Here is a 23,464-nt window from a genome sequence, read left to right on the forward strand (position 1 = left end):
TAAAATCTTATTAATAAAAAAGTTCTAAAAACTTAAAAAGATTATCATTAATTAACGTTTTAGTTTAATTAGCTCTCTCGAGACCCTCTCGAACAAATAAGGAAGTATCTGGAATCAGGTCACCTTGATGATTCCTGAGTTCTGGGAAAGGGTACGAATACGAAGATATTCCAAAAAATTCAGTTTCATGGAGAACAACACCCTCATTACTAAAAATGACTTAGAGTTGCGTTTCTTTTTGCTCAAAGACGCTGGACTTAGGTTAAAATGTATCGAAGTAGTGTATTGGTTTATTTAAATCAAACTCAACACAATCTTAATCAATTTGAACGTCATAAATTGTACAGTTTATTGACACTCACCACTTATGTTACCAGACGTACTGATGTGGCTTCTGTGGTATCTTAATGTTTTTATTGTTAGGTAAATTACCAATTTACTTAATTCCAGTCGAAACGATTCCTTTCGACTAAACCAGTCATAACGTCAATTATTGCTTCTTCCACGAAAACGCCAAACTGTTTCCCCGGATAATGGCGATCGAGAACCATTGCAATAGATCAGAGGTTTCCAAATGGGGAGGCGCGCCTCCCTAGGGAGGCGTTGACTCGTGTCAAGGGAGGCGCGAAAAGTATTTCAGAAACATTTTTTAGAAAATTATATCTATGTAAAAAACGTGACTATATTCCGATAATAAGAGTTATTAATTTAAAAATTATATTTTTTCAAAAATTTATTTAATTTATTAGACAATTAAATAATTTTAACACATGAATAAATTCTTGAGTGGTTGCAAAAGAAAATTCACGAATAATAAAGATTTTGACGATGGTTCAAAAAATCAAAATGATTGGAATATAATCAATACCACTCCAAAGACAAGAAAATACTTTCCATCTTACTTATTGTTAGGATTCACACGTATCTTTGTTGATTCTATGGAAAAACCCCTCTGTTTGCTTTGCCTCAAAACACTTGCAGCAGATAGTATGAGGCCATGCAAATTAAGAAGACATTTTGAAACGATGCATTCTGAACATGTCCATAAGTCTGAAGAATTTTTTAAAAGAAAATTAGAAGAGTTTGATAACCAAACGAAATCGTTAAAAAAACTTGTTTCTGTCTCTTCAAATGCTTTACTAGCATCGTACAAAGTTTCTTACAGGATTGCAAAATGCAAGAAACCGCACAATATCGGAGAAACTCTAGTTTTGCCAGCAGCTATCGATATGGTTGAAGCAATGTTTGGCGAATCCTATGCAAAACAATTACAGCAAATACCGCTTGCTGATAACACAGTCGCTAGAAGAATTGATGACATATCTGAAGATCTTTGTGATCAGTTGGTTTCTCGACTACGTAACTGTAAATTGCTATACAAGTTGATGAGGGAGCTGACATAAATAAAAATGCACATTTAATTGCATATGTCAGATATGCTGAAGAAAGTACAATAATAGAAGATCTATTATTCTGCAAACCATTTCCTGGAAGGAGCACGGCCAATGAAATTTTTAATATAATGATACTTTTTTTGAAGAAAATAACATAGAATGGATCAATTGTGTTGGACTTTGTACAGACGGAGCACAGTCAATGTCAGGAAATAAATCTGGTCTTCAAGCTCTTGTAAAAAACAGAGCACCAGAAATTATCTGGACGCACTGCATGCTGCACAGATCAGCACTTGTCTCAAAGAATATGAGTCCAGAACTGAACGATATTTTTGCGCAAATTACAAAAGTTATAAACTACATAAAACACAGTCCTTTAAGAGCTAAGCTTTTTGCAAAGCTGTGTGAAGATATGGATTCAAAATATACATCGCTTTTATACTATTGTGAGGTACGCTGGCTATCTCGTGCAAAAGTGATTAGAAGGGTGTTTGAACTCAAAGATCAAGTTGCAGATTTTCTTGATGAAAATGATATTGAAGATGCAAAGTTGTTCAGGGATGATGACTTTATTGTCAAATTTGCCTATTTAGTTGACATTTTTGGGAAATTGAGTATATTGAATAAATCAATGCAGGGACCACAACTACATTTATTCTCTCAAAAGGACAAAATAAAAGCATTTATGAAAAAATTGGTATTATGGAAATCAAATATACAAAAAAATATCTATGACATGTTTCCACTTTTAAACACCTTTTGCGCCATAGTGAACATTGAAGCAAACAAAGACATATTTGCTGAACATTTGGATTGTTTGTTGAAGCATTTTGCTCACTATTTTAAAGATCTCGACTGTAAAATGTTCGAATGGATACAGAATCCATTTATTGATGAAGGAGATAATCAATTTGCATTGACAACTTTTGAAAAAGAAAAATTGATAGAATTGTCATGCGATACATTATTGAAACAAAAATTTGAGAGAGAACCGCTAATTTCTTTTTGGTTGAATGTAAAAACGGAATATGAAATTTTGTCGAATAAAGCAATGAAAGTTTTGTTGCCATTTGCTACTTCATATTTATGCGAAACTGGATTTTCTGCACTAGCTGCAATTAATCTAAATATCGAACTCGTTTAGTAGTGACTAATGAGCTAAGAGTAGCACTCTCTGCGATGACACCAAGATTTGAAAAACTTTGCGCCAAGATGGAAAAAAAATTATCTCATTAACTTTTTGTTTTAAAAATTGTTTTTGATAAAATAATAATTGTATTATATTATGGAATATAAAGGGAGGCGCAAGATTGTACTTTTTCTCTAAGGGAGGCGCGTAAAAAAAAGCTTGGAAACCTCTGCAATAGATTGTTTTTGTGATATCATTATAAAGTGGTCAAAGTTTGTTTATCAATTTTCTCATTTTTTAAATTGGCCAATTGACCCAACGGAGTCGTATTCGCGATAACTTGCTTTCTCACGTGAAGATTGAGTTCACATTATTCGACCACTAAAGTCGGCTGCTACATTTTTTAGGCCTGTGTAGGTGGCAGAGAGGGCAAAAAATGGTGAGGAATGAAGTTGTTTTTAAAACATCGAAAAAAGAATTTTATGATTAATCATGAAGCAAAAATTAAAATGTTTGGATTATGACAACTGGTTGGAGACTCTAGGAAGTGAAAATATTTTTAACTGTGATGAAGTAGCTTTATACATAAACAAATGCCTTCAAAATTTTTTGTTCAATTTAATGATAAATGCAATAGAATTAAAAAAATAAAAAGAAGGTTTCCTTTCTCTTTTGGCGTAATCCACTTAGTAAAAAGTTAAAAAAAATAATTTTTATATCTTTAAAAACTTTGTGGATGATTAGTGATATTTTTGTGCCATGGTTATGGAAAGTAAACCAAGATATTATGAATGAAAACAGAAAAATTGTTTTAATAGTGGATAATGCGAACTGTCACAAAATTGCCAAAGATTCCAATGTTCATTTACTTTTGCTTCTAAAAAATACGACTGCTTTGGTTCAACTCTTAGATATGGGATTAATAAAATCCTGTTTAAAAGGAAAAGTTGTTTGAAACAATAGTCCATAAGGGAGACGTAACCCATGCGGCCCGGTAAGAATTTTGTAAGCCAGGTTTTGTAGTTTGAGTTTAGACCAGTCGTGAGAATTTTGTTGGTGAGACCACAACGAGGGACGCTGTCAAAAGCCTTATATATTTCGATGAAAACTATGACTGTTCGTTTTGGGAGTCTCTTCTCATTGAATCCGTCCAGGAAAGTATTTGGAAAGCGTTGTTAAGTGAGATGTTAAGTGCAATGGTTTGGATATGGGAGGTTAGTAAGTAATTAAATACTCGTGAAAAGATTAGTCTTTCAAGTCTTTTAGCTAGCGCGCACAAGACAGATTTGGCGTTAGAAGCTTAGAATGCCAGACGGTTTGTTTGATTTGATCAATTTCCTCCAGAGAGACGGAATTTCGTTTTTTGCATTAGAATTGTTGTAAATAGAAAAAATGGCATTGATTGCGTTAGAGACAATTCTATTAAATTGGTAGATTGAAATGTTGCCAGGACCCGTGGTGGGGGAATTTTACAATGCGAGACTTCGTCTGCAAAAAAGATGGCTTTCTCCGAAATTAGGTAACCTTCCGATCATTTTATTAGATTTTGTGTGACTTAATGAAGCGTAGTATTTCATCATGGCATTTACCTGCTGAACGGGATTGAGTGGGGTGTTTGAATGAAAAGTATCAGATTCGTGGGATTCTGGCCTTTCAAACATCATTTCCTTGAGGATCTTTCAGATTTTGAAGCTGTTTAATCTGTAGTCAATTGAGGCGATAAATTCAGTCCACTTAGAATCTGCGTGGAGATTTATGACAGCGCTAATTTGTTTGTTTATGTTTCTCAGTTCGATAGAGGACTCGACAAAGTGCCTTGTTATCTGTTTCAGTTTGTTGCGAGTCTTTATGAGGAAATTTTTTTTGTGGCTCTAACTTTGGGGAACTTTTTAATTTTTCCTTGAGGGATGATTTTTTTAAATTAGAGTGATGTGAGCATTTAGGTAACTGACTGCTGCATCTGTCAAGCGAAAGGTGCTGAGTTGAAATCATTCAGAAAATTTTTCTAGAAGAGCAAGGCGATATTCGTCCCAAGAAGCTCTTTTGTAGCTAGTGCAAAAAAGCGTTGTCTACATCTTACGGGGGAAAGGTTATAGGTCTATTGGTAATAAATCATCCAAAAATCGACAAATAAATATTCCCTTTTTATCCACACAAAAAGCAGACTTGTCATTAGATGAAAACTCGTTTGAGACAAACACGGATTAAATATAGTGATCCAGTTATTATAGTGTTAGACAATGCACCAGCTCTCAAAATCGAAGAAGTTCTTTGGTTAGAAGAACTTTATAATTTTCATATTCTTCGGTGTGTGAAAACTCGAGGGTCGCACCTCGATTGTTGTCCAGCACAACAGACCGCACCTCGATTGTTGTCCAGCACAACAGACCCGATATTGTGGTCCACGATAAGGTCTCCGGGGAGATTTTTCATCGTGGAGGTGGGAATCACTTTCCTAGATTGTTTACAGAAAGTGGAAGTAACGAAAAAGAGGAAGTATGTCCTCCTTGCAGACAAACTAGAGGTTATGCATCAGTGTAAAGTCCATGTCATCCCGTGTGTGATGGCATGGGATGTTGTCGTATTTTGCAGCAACCATATAATTGATTTTTTTGTTAAATAAAGGAAATTGCTTGGCGAAAATTAAGGCTTTGCCAAAAAAGCTTTAAATTTGGTATACAGTGCTGGACTTAACAAAAAGTTTGATATACATATTATGCAAAAATAATTTTTTGCTGTAACTCTAAAATTAAAGAATTATACTTTTTCTACAAAATCAAGCTTAATCTTTTTTAATGAAAAAAGGGTTATTATTTTTCAAGTCAGTCTTTTTAACACTTTTCCATGACTAAGACACCTATGAAATTGTGATACAGGACGTTATATTCAGTCTCAAAGTCGTCCAAAAATGTTTTTAATTGTTTTTTTCTTCGACTGACAGTGGGCACATTTTTTCTCAATTTTCTTGACTTCAAGCCTCAAAATTAGGTAAATTTTATTTTTTAGTAGACTGTATAATCGATCGCGCCAAATAAATATAATCATGTTCATACTACCATCATTAAAAAAAACCAAAAATATTACCTCGATTATTTTCGTTTTCAGTTCTCTCTCTTCAATTTTTTTTTTTTACATTTGATTTATTTATTTTTTTTTTCAAAAGGCCAATTTGAAATATATGGAAAGTTAAATTAATCAGAAATTAATCGGCCAGCAAGCCGGATGGAACAGCTGTTCCCACGCACAACGGCCAACAGGATCCTTTGGATTAGGAATGTAAATTCCCTAGGATCTTTGGAGCGTAATGAACAGAGGTGGCCAAGTTTCTTCAGATGATCAATAGTCTTTGTGCCAAAGACGCACGAAGTCTCAACAACAATTGGCCAAAACCAAAAGCCGTCTAACAAGCCCTGGTATTTTTCGGATTTTGTATATTCAGCCCTATTAGCACGGGACCCGGGCAGAGAGGCGGATTCGTTGATGGCCGACTTAGAGAAGGAATCAACACACGTGGCATCCCAAACTAGTGGTTTACCAGCGTCGAAAGCGAACAACGTCGAGCCATCAGGCCTTTTTCCGTCACCACGGTCAAGACCAATTGGCTCAAGGACAGAAGGATACCCTGCCTTTTCGAGGGCATGGAGAATGATCTTGTTAAGAGCCGAATGACGAGGTATGCGACCTGCGCTTTTCTTGCAGGAAAGGGCATGGAGCCCGTATGTGTCCATCGTTGATCCACACCGGCAGGGGTGGGGATTACAAATCGGTAGTCCGAGACGAAGGCATATTCCAAAACGGAGGGCATCAGAGTCGAGGCAGGTATCCAAATGGGTCGTGGGAAGGCAGTTAAGCCAGGAGCCAGAATACGGTTGGCGACTGGCACGGAAGCAAGCTAGTCTGTGCTGGTCCAAGAGACGCTCCAACGAGTCAACGTAATATTCACAAATAATTTTGTCCCATTCACGTTGGAGAGATCGTTCTGACGGTAAGACGAAATCCTTTTCCTTCCAAAGCAAGAGTGCAGAATTGATATCAGAGTCCAAAGTTGATTCGGGTGATTTTTCAAGAATCTTATGGACAAGAAGATACAATCCTGAAGAAGATGAAAGGAAAGCGGGAAGAGAAAGGTCGAGCGCGGAGCGAAGCCCCAGACCGCCAAAGGATACAGGAAGTTTGGCCTGACACCAACTAACGTCATCAAACTTGACATTAAAAATCTTCTCAGCGGAAGAACGCACCAGAGCGTCGAAAGAATCCAAGGCAATAGGAATAGAAAAGCAGCGGGAACTCCTTAGGACATAATTGATTTTCGGGATCAGAAGATAATTTTTGAGAATGAAATAAGCAGGGTGGGGATCAATATCTGCAAGTTTATCACAAAGGGAAGAAAGGGCATTCCTCTTGGAATTAAGAATACGAATGGCGGATTGGTCGTAGATCGGAGCACCCAAGATTTCGAGATCGGCAGTGGAAGTATGTCTCAGATCGGGCAAAAGGCCTCGAAACTGAGAAAAAATGTTTTGAAAACTAACACGATCGATGTTAACATTTACGATTTCAGATTTGAGAGAATTAATTTCGAGACCAATGGATGACAAAGCTGGGATTAGAGATTCCAAGTCCTTTAACAAAATATCGGGCGGACCACCAATAGTACAATCATCCAAATACCAAATATTCAGAGGCGACAAATTCTTGCGGGCAATAAAATCCACGGAAAGGGCAAATAATAACGGGCCCAAAGGATCGCCTTGCTGTACACCACAAGAGGAGGAAATAAAGGAATCACCTGCAGCCAAAAGGCTCGGGTATCCATATGAAAGAAAAACAAATGGCAGCAATGAAGGAATTCTGTCTTTACAAGCCTCAAGTAGATGCTCTCTATTGAGAGAATTGAACGCATTTTTAACATCCAATTTTAGCAGTAGCCGGGGCTTTTCAGAGAGGTGAGACGAATCAATAAAACACCGGGATGCGTGGACCGCGGCCTCGCAGCCGCCAGGCACGCCAACGCCCAACTGAATGGGCTGGAGTTCGTCACTAATAGACGGAATTACCAGTTTGCACCCGACTTTTGCAAACAAACGGCGGAAAACATTTCCGACGGCAATAGGCCTAATGCCGCCGTCTTTTTTCTCCAAAGCTGTCAGGTTCGCAGAGAAGAAAAGCAGTCTAGCATGTTCAGATATATCCCCGCAGAGGAATAAGTTACATAGCTTGGTGATAGAATGTGAAAGACAGTTTCCGGCCTCGGCAGTATCGGAAATGAGGTCGATTAAGTGAATGGGACGGAGACCGTCAACACCACCACTACTATTGCCTCTGAAAGATTTCAAGGCAAACAAAAGTTGCTGGACAGACGAAGAAGCAATCGAGACCCCCTCTGGAGTTTGGGGACAAAAATTAGGCACATTGCCAGTCGGGTGCTTAGAGCTGAGAATTTTGACTACATCCGGAGTAATGGTGCGGACGGAATCGGAAGATGAAAGAATGCGGACCGCAGAACCGACGTCGTGCGCCATTAAGCAGGAGTTGATACGTTTGCGTAACCGAATGGGGTTGTTTTTGGAAATGGATGAAGTTGTTTTATTAAACTTGCCCGTAAGAGAAGGCAGAATGAAAGATTCTTTCATGAACTTATTTATATTTTCTTTGATGGAAGAGGAAAGGGATTTGTTCGAGCATGAACCTTGAACTGGGGAAGTGAGGGCAAATACTGCAAAGCAGAACAGTTGTGCAAAAACAGAGATTAACATTATCTGAGATAAAATAACAAATTTCATCCTCAAATGTTAACATTTTTGCAAGAAATCTGATTCTCTATATTTTTTGGCGTAATTTCGCTTTTATAGATTTTAATAACTAGGAACGGGTGTACCTTTCCTAGCAGGAATGGGTTGTAGGTAATAAACATATCATTGAATATAGTTGCAATTTTGTTTATAAGTGACTTTGAACCGTACTTAATCAGCTCTGCATTGGTTTGATCCAGCGGGTGGTATTTCTTAAGTTTGCTAGCAGCTTGGGCGACCTTCTCCACCGTAATAGCCCTGTCAAGGTCTACGGCTGTGCAAGTAAAAATAGAATGTTCTTGGTAATTAAATTGAATTGATTTTCAAAATGATCGGCTATTAGTTCGGTTTGAACAGTGGGGTCATAAATAATTTTTCCCGTGTCATCGATGAGTTGGAGTTTGCTGTGTTTGCTTCTTTTAAGTAGTCATATGCCCCAAGAATATAATCGATTTGGTGAGTCATAAGTAGGGTAGCAACAAAGTTGACCTAACAAAATCAAAAATTGATCTCCATGAAGTCAACAAAATCATTTTTATTTTTGATGATATAAAATGTCAATTCCAGAAAAATGTTAACTGAGGTCAATAAGGAGAAGAACTGATGGCGATCCTGTTTCCCCTCACTATTTTGTTGACTTTTTTGATGATATAAAATGTCAATTCCAGAAAAATGTTAACTAAGATCAATAAGAAGAACTGATGGCGATCCTGTTTCCCCTCACTATTGCTTGGGACACGTTCTGGAGGAGCCATCTCGTCTCCAGAGGATTGTGTGTTCTCAAGGTCTTGAGACGTCCAATACACTTGAGGAAGCACAACGACTCCTTCCAAATAGATCCCAGGGTTTCGACAGCAACCGGCCGGAAAACGTAACGATCGGTGAGCCCATCATATTTCTTCTTCTTGATGTCCTCTGCTTTATCCGCAGCTGTGCCGGCATTGCAGGCACTTTCCAACATGTTTGTCTTGGACAAGGAGTCGGAACATGTTGAATCCCATACGAGAGGCTTTCCCTCCAAAAACGGAAAGATAGTCATCCCGTCTGGGCGTTTTCCATCTCCTCGGTCCAATCCAGGTGGTTCCAGCACTGATGGGAATCCGATTGAATCGAGAGCTCTTCTTATAACGTCGTTGAGAGCTGAATGCCTCGGGAATCTACCAGCGCTTTTTCGACAGGAAAGAGGGTGAAGTCCAAATTGATCAATCGATGCACCACAGCGGCATTTGTGTGGTTCACAAACTTTGAGACCGATACGTAGACAGATACCAACTCGCAGTGTGTCAGAATCCAAGAGAGTCCCCAAGCTTCCGATCGGGAAGGCTTCCAAAAAAGAGGAAAGTTCACCAAAATGTAGACCTAAAAAGAAGTTTTTCAGACAATTTTTAGGCAATAATTTTTTCTAGAAACATGAATTATATAGAATCACATAATATTTAACGTTTTTAGTTTCAAAATTCCGGTCTTTGTTCAATTTTTTTACGAACTGAAAACGAGCGCTCTACGGAACACGTAGTTGCCTGACACTGGAGTAAATGAAACTTTTTCAAATGCAAAAAAATTCCATCTCCGTTAATAATTTTACAAATTTCATTCGTGTTCAATCTCTTCTCGATGTATTCATTTATTTTACATGCATCTTCTTTTAAATCGATTTCTCAGAAAATTGTAAGCATTTTGGATAGAAAAGTTCCCTGACTCAATTTCACTAAGAACATCGACGAATGAGGGTAATCAAAATTTATTGGGAAATTCTTGGATAATTCTCGAGGCCATTGCTTATCCCGAGGACTTCTCGTCTTTTCGCAATCAGTTGCCCATTCTATTCTACAAAAAAAGAATTCTGATAAAGTAAACCCATGAGATTATTTCGAATCGTCCATACGGATTGATAACCGAGGAAAAGAATCCATTCTGCCCTCTCTGGGTGGTCTAAGACAGGGGTCGGCAAAAGCAGGCTCGCGAGCCTTTGAAGGCTCTTTAACTCTTACGGTAGGCTCTTTCAATTTTTAACTATTTTTTTGGTTTTGTTAATAACAAAAAATCTTTGCACGTTTAACATTTATTTTTTGTGGTACATCGATTTATGCCTAGCAATAAAAAAATTAATTAAAACATCGATATATCGCGACATATTCAATCAAAATGAACTGAAACTTTTTCATTCACGTCTAATTCAGAACAACTACCGAAATGTCTCATTTGCCAGGAAACTTTGAATCAAAATAAAAAGTCAAATTTAAAGAGACACTTTAATACAAAACACTCAAATTTCGCAAAAAAATATCCAATTGGTGATTCCCGAAAGAAAGCTGTAGAAGAACTTGCAAAGAATAATCAGATTGAGAATTCCGCTTTTAAATATTGGTATCATAATGCCAGGACTGCAAATATTGCCAGTTTTTTGATAAACCACGAGATCGCAAAAAGGGGAAACCATTTACCGATGGCGAATTTATAAAGGCATGTTTCATTAAAACCTCTGAAGAACTTTTTCACGATTTTTCAAATAAGGCAGAAATCGTGAATAAGATAATGAATATACCTTTATCTGCGAAAATAGTAGCCGACAGGACTTTTAAGATGTCTTCGAATGTATCTGTTTAACAAGTTTCTGACATGAAATTGTCTAATTCAATTTCAATAGCAATAGATGAATCATGTGATATAAATGACATTTCACAAGTATCATTGTTCATGTCATACTTAGGTGTCTCTGTCTGTTCGTTATGTGTTTCGAGGTTTCCTGAGGCAAGAACTTTTGGCATTATTGCCTCTAAAGGGTCAAACCCGTGGTGAAGATCTTGTTGGCGCAGTCGTAGAATATTTTGAAACAAATTATATTCCTCTTAATAAAATCGTTTCAATTTCAACTGACGGTGCTGCAAGCATGCTGGGATCGAGAAAGGGATTTATAACTTTAATTAAAAGGAGAATTGATCATGAAGTGATTACTCTACATTGTATTATCCACCAAGAAGTACTACCTGCGCAAACATTTCCGAAGGAAATTTTAGAAGTGATGGAATTGGTCATAAAGATTACTAACTTCATTATATCAAGAGTAATATATTATTTATTATATATTTAAGGGACTTGATCATCGGCTATTTAAAGAGTTGTTAAACGAAACCAACAACGAGTATATTGATCTACTTCAATACAACAAAGTTCGCTGGCTTTCGAGAGGGAACGTTTTCAATCGGTTTGCTTCTTGTATGGAAGAAGTCAAACTTTTTTTAAATGAGAAAAAAATTCATTATGACGAATTAAGTGATGACCAATGGCTGCAGAAATTCTATTTTATGGTTGACATAACATCAGAATTAAACAAACTTAATTCAAAATTGCAAAGGAGTGGAAATATTGCATTTTTCATGTATGAGGAAGTGATATTATTAGAAAAAAAATTAATTCTGTTTGAAGAGGATATAGAACAAAATATTTTACATTTTCCTAAATTACGCCAATATTTGAAAGAAAATGATCGAACTATAAATAAAACTTATTTTAAAAATGCTCTTTTGTATATGAAGGAATCTTTCAATGACAGGTTAAAAATGAATGTTTAAATATAAAAAGGTTTAAGGATTTTAGAAAAGAAAAAGCAACACTATCGTTCGTTATAAACCCTCTACGTGCTAAAGTCAGCAATTTAAATTTATTGCCATTTGAGATCAACGCAGCTGAGTTCGAAATGCAGCTATTGGACTTGACATGTAAGGAACTATGGGCATCAAAATTTATTCGCCTTTCAGAATTACTTGAAACAGAAACATTGTCTGGTAAAATTAAAAATGATATTAATGTTATACAAAAGAAACCTGAAGATGTGATTTTCGAAACTTGGAATTCTCTTCCAGATTCTTATTATGAATTAAAAAAATTTGCATACGGAATTTTGACAATATTCGGGTCCACATGTGTGAACAAAGTTTTTCTCATATAAATTATATATATAATCGAAATTAAGGAACAAAATTACAGATTCGAATTTGGAATCTAACCTCAGATTAAAATTAACGACTTACGACCCAGGCATTAGCCAACTCACCAAAGAAATGAGGAATCAGATTTCTCATTAATGAGTCTAATTAATTTTATTTTTTAAATGAATTCTTAATTATTTTTTAAATGAATGTCTAATTCATTATATGAATTTGAATTTTTTATTTGGACAAGTGGTAAAAGGAGGCTCTTCAATTTTTTGAAATTTACAAAAATGTTTAAAATTGGCACTTTTCAAAAGTATTTGCCGACCCCTGGTCTAAGAGAAAAAAGTGTTCAGAGTCGATGGACAAATCTAAAAATTCAATATTATATTAATAAAATTATGAATTCCATCTTTTAACAATATATTTAAATCGGATATACAGCAACATAAGAGATGCTAACTTCCGATAGAGATTATCATTTTTCCTATAGCTAAAGAGACCGAGTGGACAATTCGGAGAACTAACTTAAATTCGTTATTACAAAAGTTTTGAGAAAAGCTCTTAGTTTACCCTTCTTCAGTTCTTCAACTTTCGCTTAATGCGGATTTATGTGTGAACACACAGAAGAATCGGCTAAAACCATTCCTCCTGATTGGTGGATAGAAATAACTCTGCTATTAGCCTGTCAAGATTCCCCCTGATTAGAACTAGCGCACAAATGAAACATTAAAATTAGGTCATTTACTAAAATTATTATAGCACATCCCGTAATACAGTCCCGTCCAAATGTTAGAGGCACCTTATTTTTTCCCTAAAAAGGCACTTATTTATTAATTTTCGAAAGATTTTAAAGAATAAATTAGGTTTTTAAAGGAAATTAAACATTTCCAAAGTTTTTATAAATATTCGACCGATAGTATTCTCAAACTTGAAAACAAAAAATAATTGGTCGCTCATATGTTAGAGGCACTTATGTAAAAAGCAATAATTCTATAATTTATTATTATTAATTCTAATAAAAAATTCAAATGCCTCGTGCATCAGCTTATAACAGGTTTCTCGTCATCGAAAAATTAAAATGTGGCGAATCTCAGGTGAAAATATCCAAAGATTTGGGAATCTCTCGTTGTGCCATTCAAAAAATTAAAAAGCGATTTTTACACGGATATTTATATAACGATATGCCAAAAAAGGGAAGGAACAAAAAATTAACCAAAAATGATGAACGCTATCTTATCAGAATGTCAAAATTACACCCAAAAATAACCGCCAACGATCTTCTTATATGCTGTAACTTTTCCGGAAAAGTGATTCTTTCGACAATTAAACGAATTTTGAGACGCAACAATTTATTCGGACGCATTGCAGTGAAAAAACCAAAATTGACTGCATCTCAGGTTGATAAAAGATATACATGGTGTCTTACTAAAATTCCGTGGAATCAAGACGACTGGAATTTAGTGATATTTTTTGATGAATGCCGGATTCAGTTAAATCAGATGTCTAGGCAATATATAAGAAGACCCCCTGGATCAAAATTACAGAAAGAATATTCAATTGAAACTGTGAAATTCCCTTTATCAATTACGATATGGGGAGCATTTAAAAGCAATGGGCAAAGATCAATTGTCCCTTGCTGAAAAACAGTCGACTCCGCCGAATATCAACGCGTTATAAAAGAAGGATTTGAAAATTTTTATGAAGAAAATTATTTTCTTCAACAAGATGGAGCAACATGTCATACATCAAAATCCACTAGAGCGTTTATGGCCGAAAACAACATAAAACTCATGGAAAAATGGCCAAGTCAATCTCCTGACTTAAATATAATTGAAAATCTATGGGCAATTTTAAAAAAAGAAGTTAAAAAATGTGGAGCATCAACGATTCAAGAATTATGGAATGAAACAAAGAAGATTTTTTATTCAATAGTTTGTTATTAACAAAAAACTTTTTCCAAAAAATTACAAACAAGTGCCTTTTTTAGGAAAAAAATGTCTCAACGTAATTAAAAATCAGTCCATTGTGCGCAACTCAGTATTGAGGATGATATTTATGTATCTTTTTTATCAAAGGATCCATAAATAAAAAGATAATATTTGATAAAAAAACACTATCCAGCTGAATAATTTTTTACCCTATTTTTTTAAAATCGATAAAGAGTACGCCAAAAATTGTCCAATTTGGCATTTCTTCGACACTTTCTGAATTTGTGACTGATTTGTTTGTCACCATAGACTTGTTTTAGTAAAGAACTGTGAATGCTTCTAGTCTGTCTTTTTTATTTTCGAAAAGCTGTTCGTCAATAACTAACAGCTTTTCAATTAACGCGTATGAAAAGTAGAATAAAATAAAACTACATTTCGACACGATTTTTTTCAGTACTTAATTAAATTTTTCTTCTTCATCTGATACTAAATCATAAAAGTGTTTAGATTGAGAGCTCTCCACTTATAGAAGCATCCCATCAATGTAAAAGACAGGAAAGTAGTATTTTTCTTGATTACTAGTCCGAAGAGTCGACTTATGTTGGTTTGGTAAGTAAATATTAGACTGTGGTCTACATGTAAATACAATAATGTCGAATATCTTAATTGATATAGCCGGAGTACTTTTTGGGCTGCTGTATACTTTATTATTTGACAATGATTGACATGAGGAAAAAAGATATACAAACAGTTAATTAAATTAATTATCGCAACTAATAATTTGAAAATCAAAATTCGCCAGTGGCTGCACCGCGAATAGCAAGCGAGTTACCTCGCAAGATTACTATCGATAGCCTCTTGTACAACCAGCTGATTAATGATTAACATTGATTTCAGCTTCATAGTTTCAACTCCAGCTCGGTTTTAATCTTAGCTCGTGGCATAAAGTTTATTTATAATTCTAATAAAAAGAAATCCTTAAAGAAATTTGGTAAAATCTTGGATTAATTCGCTTCTATCGTCAGAAAAAATTTTCGCATAATTGTATAATTTTTTTTTAATTTATTTTTAATGAAATGAAATCGGAAACTAGTAGAGCTATATCGGACCTTGGGGTCATTCCGACGAAAACGCATTGCGGATCGAGAGGCAGATCCCGCGTAGAATAGAGACCGAGACGCGCTGGAAAAGCCAACTCGCCTCCCTCCGGTCATGGGTCTTTCAGACAATTTTATCGCCGAGAATACGCAACAACCTCTCGGGCTCCTTATCGACCACGTCAGTGGTCTCAAAAGCAAGAGGGACGAACTTTTAAGCGTCAGAAAGGAGTACGTATTTTGACCTCTTCCTCTCCTCCGCAAGTGCCCAAGCGTATCCATTTTCAATAGAATTGAGCATGGGAGTATATGGCGCCAATTGAAGAATTTGATGCATTGTGAACTCTTATTCACGAAGGATTTCTTTCAGTCGTGAATGGCATGGGGCATTGTCAATTATAACTACGGCCCTGGAGTTGTTTATTTCATAGGCCTTGCGAAGACAGTTCCTGGCAAACTCTTTTGCACATCAGACTTAAAAGAGCATTGTTGTATTTCATAATGAATAAGCCCATGTACTTAAATAGCTCCAATTACATGGATATTTGGACCTTTTGAAGTCGATGCAATAGACGATGCACGTGATCTAACTTTTGACCAATCTTTTGAGTAATTAATTAATTTATTTTTTGAACGACGAATATACAAGTTGAAATTTGTTTCATCAGCAAACAATATTGTTCGAAACTCTCCTTGATATTCAAGAAGTTTTCTCGCAAATTCCGCTCTTTGTAATTTGACCTCTGTACAATTGGCTCTCTGAGGTTTCATTCGACAGTTTTTCACTGTGTAAAGCATACCATGTATATGTAAACCGTAACGTTCTAACAATTTTCAGACAATTCTTTCATTTCGGATCCAATAATAGCCTGTCAAGCTTTTTACAGCCAAAGTTTTCGCTAAACTTTTTCAATCCCCTCCACATTCATATACGACACAAATTTGCTTTCTTTTTTCCAAAGCCTGTGATCCATCAAAAAATTTGATTAAATGCAGCATATTTCATAATAAAGCAGCAAATTCAATGTTGACTTTAAAATTAAGTTCAATTTTGACTTTGAAATTATAAATTACGCCAATTATAAAATTGAACTTGACAATTATAAAACTGAAGTTGTAAATTATAAAATTGAACTTGGCGATTATAAAACTGAAGTTTTCAATTATAAATAAAATTAAACTTGCCAATTATGAAATTGGGCCTGTAAATTATAAAATTGAAGTTGTTGTGGTATAATACTCGGACTGATATTTATCCAATATTTAGAAAACAGCATGTCTTTTAACTTTGATAGTGTCAATAATGGATTATTATCGACCAAACCAAGAATGTATTGCTTGTGTAAATCATTCAATTTGGAAGAATAATCTCCACCACGAGGTTTTGCTCTCAATATTTTCAGATTTTCTCCATTGACAAAGTATTTGCCTTATGGAGGATTGAGCCATATTAAGATAGTCACTTATTTCTTTGTTAGATTTTCCATTACTTGAATGTTCAACAATTGGTTTTTTGTTTGAAAAAGATATAGTATTTTTTTGTCCATATATAGCTTTAACTCAAACACAGAATTCTCCGAAAAACGTTAGTTCTTGCTTATATGCGAGAATTAACACTGATGTTTGGTGCCTTAACACTAATGCTGATGCATTAACACTAATCTTTGGTGCTTTAACACTAATGCTTGATGCATTAACACTAATCCTGCCTCGTTTAAGATGTGACCTGTGCGGACACCTTTGCACCGGGAACCGTTACTCAGTCTGCGTCATGTCCTGACTTCGCGTCTCGCCGGGCCGAGGAAAACAAATGGAGGCAATACCCGTCGCTTCCTGACGCTTACCACTTTGTCCCAATCGCTGTGGAGACGAGCGGCGTGATTAAGCCCGAGGAGATGAGGATTCTTTCGTCGATCGGGAAGCTCATTGGAAATAAGACAAATAACTCCCGGGAAACCAGCTGGCTGTCGATAGCAATCTTGCGAGGTAACTCGCTTGATATCCGCGGTGCGGGAATCCTGATTTTCAAACTATCAGTTGCGATAAAAAAAAGCTAATAAACTTCATTTTTACACACTAATGCTTGATGCGTTAACACCAATGCTTGTGCTTTCAACGTTAAAACTTTGAAAACCTTATAAAATTATTGAGTTATGGCCAATTAATTTATGGTATACAAAATTTATACAATGCTGATGAAACCGGGATATTTTATAAATTTGTGTGCAAAAAACCTAACCCTGAATATATATTACTTTAGGATAGTTTTCCTTGTTACTTTGCACAAATTACACTGGACTGAGAAAATGAAGCCTCTTATGATTGGGAGATATAAAACTTCTAGATGTTTAAAGTTTAAAGAACTTTGAGACAACTCCATCTCATGTCAAGACAAATGGAATAATCTTTGCTTTTGCTTCATACAGAACCGACAATTCGCTTGCAAACAGGTTGTATTTGTAAAATTTCTCTACTTCAACTGGCTTTAAACGATCTTGTGAGATAATGCCCACTTCGATTAAATTTATTTCTTTTTTCCTCTTGTCAGACACAAAATGTCAGGTTTTTTGAATTGTACTTTCATTTTAATCATAATTAACGTTTCAACTCTGATTTCGACACGTTGGGTCCACATTATTGACATATCCTAATATCTTTTCAATTTCCTGCTTTTTCTAATTCCATACATTCGACCAAAGTGAAGATGGATAAACTTAATCACTTCATTATGTCTTGGGAAAAAATCAGAACGCTCAAATCATTTGTGTTGAACTTGTAAGCTTTTTCGACTTAAATTCAACTATGGAAAATGCGAAATTGCGAATGTAAACACTTTCTTACTTTTAGGCAAAATTTTATCGATCCCACGACACACGCACATACTCAGACTGTAGAGAGGATGTATGGAAATGCAAAAAGGCGCATTAAAGTACAGAAAGGCACCGCGCGCCACTTTATGGGATCATACTTTGATTCTAGAAACAATTAAAATAAACTTTTAAGAATTTCCTTGAAGAAGACATGTAAGCAGGTTGAACAACGCATTTTACGAGCTCCTGTTATTTTTTCTCGCTAAATTATACCGTAATAACATATATAAACTATAAATAACAGATTAATTAGATGCAAATTCAAGCATTTAAAAAATGAATCACTCACTAGGTTGCAACATTTGAAACATTTATTAAATTATTTTGATAATGAAATTATTTAAATCTGTATGGTACCTATAACCACTTATACGAATTAATTAACAAAAAAATTCATTAATTTAATTCAGCACTAAAAAGTGCCATGTAGTTAACCTAACAATACCAGTTTTTTAAATAAAGAACAAATAATTTTTTTAATCCACACATCTACGATGCTAAAAAGCTTGACGAGTGACGTCGTCATCAATGAACACTCACTGCGGAACCGGAGCGTCTATCTTGGATCCAAAGGACACGAAAAAAGAAAAAAAAAGTAAAGATAATTCCTTGGCTCTATCTACCTATAGTTAAAAATTAATTAACTTATTTTGACTTAAAAATAAAAGTGTGTGTCCTGCCTATGAAAGTCATAAAGTACTATGGCTCCGTGAAAAAGGCTCTATTATTATGAAAAAAGGATACTAAATGGAATAATTTCAAGCTTATTCCGAATTGATTTTCTATGACCACCTCTTCAGAACTGTTGTGGCTTTATCTGCTACAGATCTTAGATTTTTCACATCCTTATACTCTAAATCAATGTAATCAGCGTATATTAGCTCCACAAAATCGTTATTTAAATTAGTGGTTCTTAGCTTTTTCACTTGTCGCCTTTTTAGAACTTTCATCACCCAACCAAATATTTCACCGCCCCAAAATGTTTGTTGTGACGTATTAATATAAAAATTTATAAAAATTCGATTAATAGCTAATTTTTTTCATAAAGAAATAAAAAGCGAAAAAAATTTGCAAAAATTAATTTAACTAATGTGCTTCTTGAAACTGATGTTTGTTTGATAGAGCTTCAGAATCTGCTTTTATATTTGTCAGATTGAGATTGAGTCGAATATCTCCACGATCACATATATTTAACGTGTTTATCTCCATAGTTAGAATATGCTTTAATTGGCTAAATCTTTTTTCGACCAAATAGGAAGAAGGAAAACAATAATATCGGAGTTTTTTTATTTCAAAGACTAGAACTAGGAAATTTGCTAATAATAATTCTGTGGTATCAGTTTCTAATTTTCTCAAAAATAAAAGCTCTTCTTGGATAACCGATGCTTCAAAATGTCTATTGTAACCTTTAAGTAATTAATTGTACTGACATCTTAATAATAAAATGGTATGGTGTGTGTCTGTCTGTCTGTCTGTGTGTGCACATCAACTTCAAATTGGCAATACGATGTCCTCGACTTACATGATGAGGTCCTTAAAACCTTCCCCCAAAAAAATTAAAAAAAATTTTTCTGCGTTTTGGTCAAAATGAACAACTACGATGTCCTCGACTTACATGATGAGTCCTTAAAACCTTCCCCCCCAAAAAAATTAAAAAAAATTTTCTGCATTTTGGTTAAAATGAACAACTACAATGTCCTCGACTTACATGATGAAGTCCTTAAAACCTTCCCCCCCAAAAAATTAAAAAAAAATTTTCTGCATTTTGGTTAAAATGAACCACTACAATGTCCTCGACTTACATGATGAAGTCCTTAAAACCTTCCCCCCCCAAAAAAATTAAAAAAAAATTTTCTGCATTTTGGTTAAAATGAACAACTACAATGTCCTCGACTTACATGATGAAGTCCTTAAAACCTTCCCCCCCAAAAAAATTAAAAAAAAAATTTTCTGCATTTTGGTTAAAATGAACAATTACAATGTCCTCGACTTACATGATGAAGTCCTTAAAACCTTCCCCCCCAAAAAAATTAAAAAAAAATTTTCTGCATTTTGGTTAAAATGAACAACTACGATGTCCTCGACTTACATGATGAAGTCCTTAAAACCTTCCCCCCCAAAAAAATTAAAAAAAAATTTTCTGCATTTTGGTTAAAATGAACAACTACGATGTCCTCGACTTACATGATGAAGTCCTTAAAACCTTCCCCCCAAAAAAATTAAAAAAAAATTTTCTTGCATTTTGGTTAAAATGAACAACTACAATGTCCTCGACTTACATGATGAAGTCCTTAAAACCTTCCCCCCCAAAAAAATTAAAAAAAAATTTTCTGCATTTTGGTTAAAATGAACAACTACAATGTCCTCGACTTACATATGAAGTCCTTAAAACCTTCCTCCCCCCCAAAAAATCAAAAAATTATTTTCTGCATTTTGATTAAAATGAACAACGCGAATGTCCTCGACATTCATGATGAGGTCCATTAAAAACTTCAAGGCAAAAATCTCACGTATTAAGAATATCCTTGATGAAAACGACAGCGAGAATATTAACAATGATGAACTCCCAATTATTCGCGATAAAGAAATTCAATTCATCCTATGTTTTTCTCTTTAAAATTAAATGCATATATCATTATCGACCATGAATCAAAATTAAAGCTATTATCATATTTGACTTTGACAGAATGTGCAATCACAGATTGCACGACTTTGAATAGAGTGTGCAATTAACAGATTTTGAAAAACTACTTTGATAGTTGAAACCACATTAGCACAATCATTAACACAATTTACCACCAATTGACGCACGACCTTGAATAGAGTGTGCAATTAACAGATTTTGAAATACACTTTGATAGTTGAAACCACATTAGCACAACCATTAACACAATTTACCACCAATTGACAGCGCAATCAGAAGAATTTGCGTAAAAATATTAACTATTTACTTGAGTTTTTCGTAAAGATAGAATTTATTTTCGGTATGCCTCTTTTCCTAAACTTTTTTATTATTCAAAAATAATTTTTAAATAGATAACCGAAGGAGGAAAAACGAAGCTGAAGAAAAAACGGTCAGCTTAATAAGGTAATTAATTAAATCTTTTTTGTGTGTGTCGCTTTCTTGCCTGCCGCATTTCCGCCTGCCGCATCTCCCCCTGCCCCATTTCCGCCAGTAAAAAAAAAAAAGAAAAAAAAGGAAATTACAAAGGAAAAATGAAAAAATTAAATATAAAAAAAATAAACCACAAAAAATGAAAAAAAAAAGTTTGCAATGACAATAAACAAGGCCCAGGGACAGTCATTAAAGGTAGTTGGGTTATTTTTAGAGAGTGAGTGTTTTTCACATGGACAGCTGTATGTGGGATGTCGAGGGTAGGCAGAAGAGAAAATTTATTCATATATGCCAAGGAAGGACGGACGACAAACATCGTTTATCAACAGGCGATAGAATAGGGTTACATTAAACCAGGTAGTTTTATACATCTACATAAACTTATAGTTGTTTGATGAAACAGGCCCTCCGCAGGAGCTAGGTCGCGGTGAGCGAAGCGAGCTGCCGAGCTAGTAACACATAAAACTGATTGATTATCTGGAACTAGCGATACAGCAATTTGAAATGAAAATTTAATTAGTCTCAACTGACCACACAATACGCCCTAAATTTTTTATCAGTTCTTTTACGAACTGTATCATTACTGAGATACTGAGAGACAGGGTTTTTATAATCTACTAAAATTCGTCTTTGAAGGGCAAGACGTGGATATTTCAAAAATTAAAAAATCCAGACTATAAAAGAAAACTGAAAATTTCATTCTTATTGATGGAAAGCTATATCTGCGAAATAATAATCAACTTCACAAGCTCATTATAGCTTTAACAAGCACAAAAGAAAGGAATTTCTCCAAAATTCACGAAACAAACCATTGTCGGCATAATGCTCTGAATGCACTTTGCTGAAGGAGATTTTTTGTAATCAAGCGAAACATAATTCTTCAAATCGTATGTGAGTGCAATATATGCAAGTTTGCTACCCCACTGAAACAGTGTGACGTTTCAAGCCATTTACATAATGTAAGGTTTAAGTCGATTTAATTGATCATAAAAGGTTTAAAGTTTATTAGTTATTCTCTTATCAAAATGATCATTTTTCTTGGTTAATGTCTGTAGTAGACATATATTCAAAATATGCATGTTAAAGATAGTAAAGGAATAGTTAGAAGGGTTCACTCTAAACGCCTTAAAAAGATACTTGAAAATAATTTTAATGTTTTCTTTGAAAAAAGTAAAGATCATTCCCTGGCCTTACTTACTATTAGCTAAAAATAAATTCTTTATTTGAAAATAAAGTGCGGAGCTATAAAATACTATGACTCTGCGGAAAAGGCTATATTGATTTTCCTTTGAAAAATATTTGATTATCTTATTTTTAACAAGGATTGGCATTGATGACAGCTGTCATGGTTTCAGTCTCGACTCGGTTTCATTTTCGGTTTGCGACAATCTCTGAAAGATCTTTCTCTAGCATATTTTTTAACAAAATTTTAAAAGAAGAAATAATAATATTTTCAGCAAGTGTATGGGGATAACCATGTTTGGCAATTAATTTTGCTATTTGATAGGAAGAGACCAATTCCCCTATAAATTACATGAAAAAAAACTTCGAGATTAAAGTGTTTCCTTAATAAAATTATTCTTCAAATTTGCTTCATTATCGCAATTTTCCCGCAGTTTAACAAAAAGTCAATTGATTCTCCCATTTTACTAGAATGTTTTGTTCGAATTTGATTACGTAACAATAAGAGTTTCATTGGTTCGTTTAAGAATATTAGTCGTCATATCAGACAAAATAGTTTGCTGGAGTCTTCATTAAAAAATACAAATCCAAATTTAAGAAAGTCTTGATTTTATCGTCGAATTCTACGGTTAAAATTGATGTATATCTTCTAAAGATTTTGTCACGTGTATACAAATAGGTTTGACGTTTAAAAATATCGGGCAATATCTCCCACGTTGAGAACTACTGATATAAATGATGCAATTCCCTCAACCCGGCTTCCAAATGGATTACAAAGAGAATTAGCGAAAGAGAGTCCTCTCACAGTACCAATCCTGGTGGTAAATTTATCAGAATGGTCTATCTCCACTTTCACTACAAGGCTCATATCAGCTAGAAAAAAACGCACAATCCTCAAAAAGTCCCCGTTAACAATATCCTCGAGAACCCGCAATATTTTATCCCTACAAATACAGTCAAACGCTTTTGATATGTCAACTCCCATTTCCTATACTTCTGACATATGACGTAAGCCACCGATG

The 23,464-nt window shown here is 34.8% G+C and overlaps 2 protein-coding genes across 2 annotated transcripts; both read left to right on the forward strand.

Moving 5' to 3' along the window:
* Positions 1-1,025: 1,025 nt before the first annotated feature.
* Positions 1,026-5,696, forward strand: LOC115230290 (protein FAM200A-like). Its single transcript, XM_029800490.1, has 3 exons — positions 1,026-1,359; positions 1,541-1,943; positions 5,687-5,696. The coding sequence occupies exons 1-3, from the start codon at positions 1,026-1,028 to the stop codon at positions 5,694-5,696; spliced, it is 747 nt and encodes a 248-aa protein (XP_029656350.1).
* A 7,582-nt stretch (positions 5,697-13,278) lies between these two features.
* Positions 13,279-13,890, forward strand: LOC115230291. The gene has a single exon (XM_029800491.1). The coding sequence runs from the start codon at positions 13,279-13,281 to the stop codon at positions 13,888-13,890; it is 612 nt and encodes a 203-aa protein (XP_029656351.1).
* The last annotated feature ends 9,574 nt before the right edge of the window (positions 13,891-23,464 follow it).

Source organism: Octopus sinensis, unplaced genomic scaffold (genome assembly GCF_006345805.1).
Source record: "Octopus sinensis unplaced genomic scaffold, ASM634580v1 Contig15199, whole genome shotgun sequence".
NCBI classification, from domain to species: domain Eukaryota; kingdom Metazoa; phylum Mollusca; class Cephalopoda; order Octopoda; family Octopodidae; genus Octopus; species Octopus sinensis.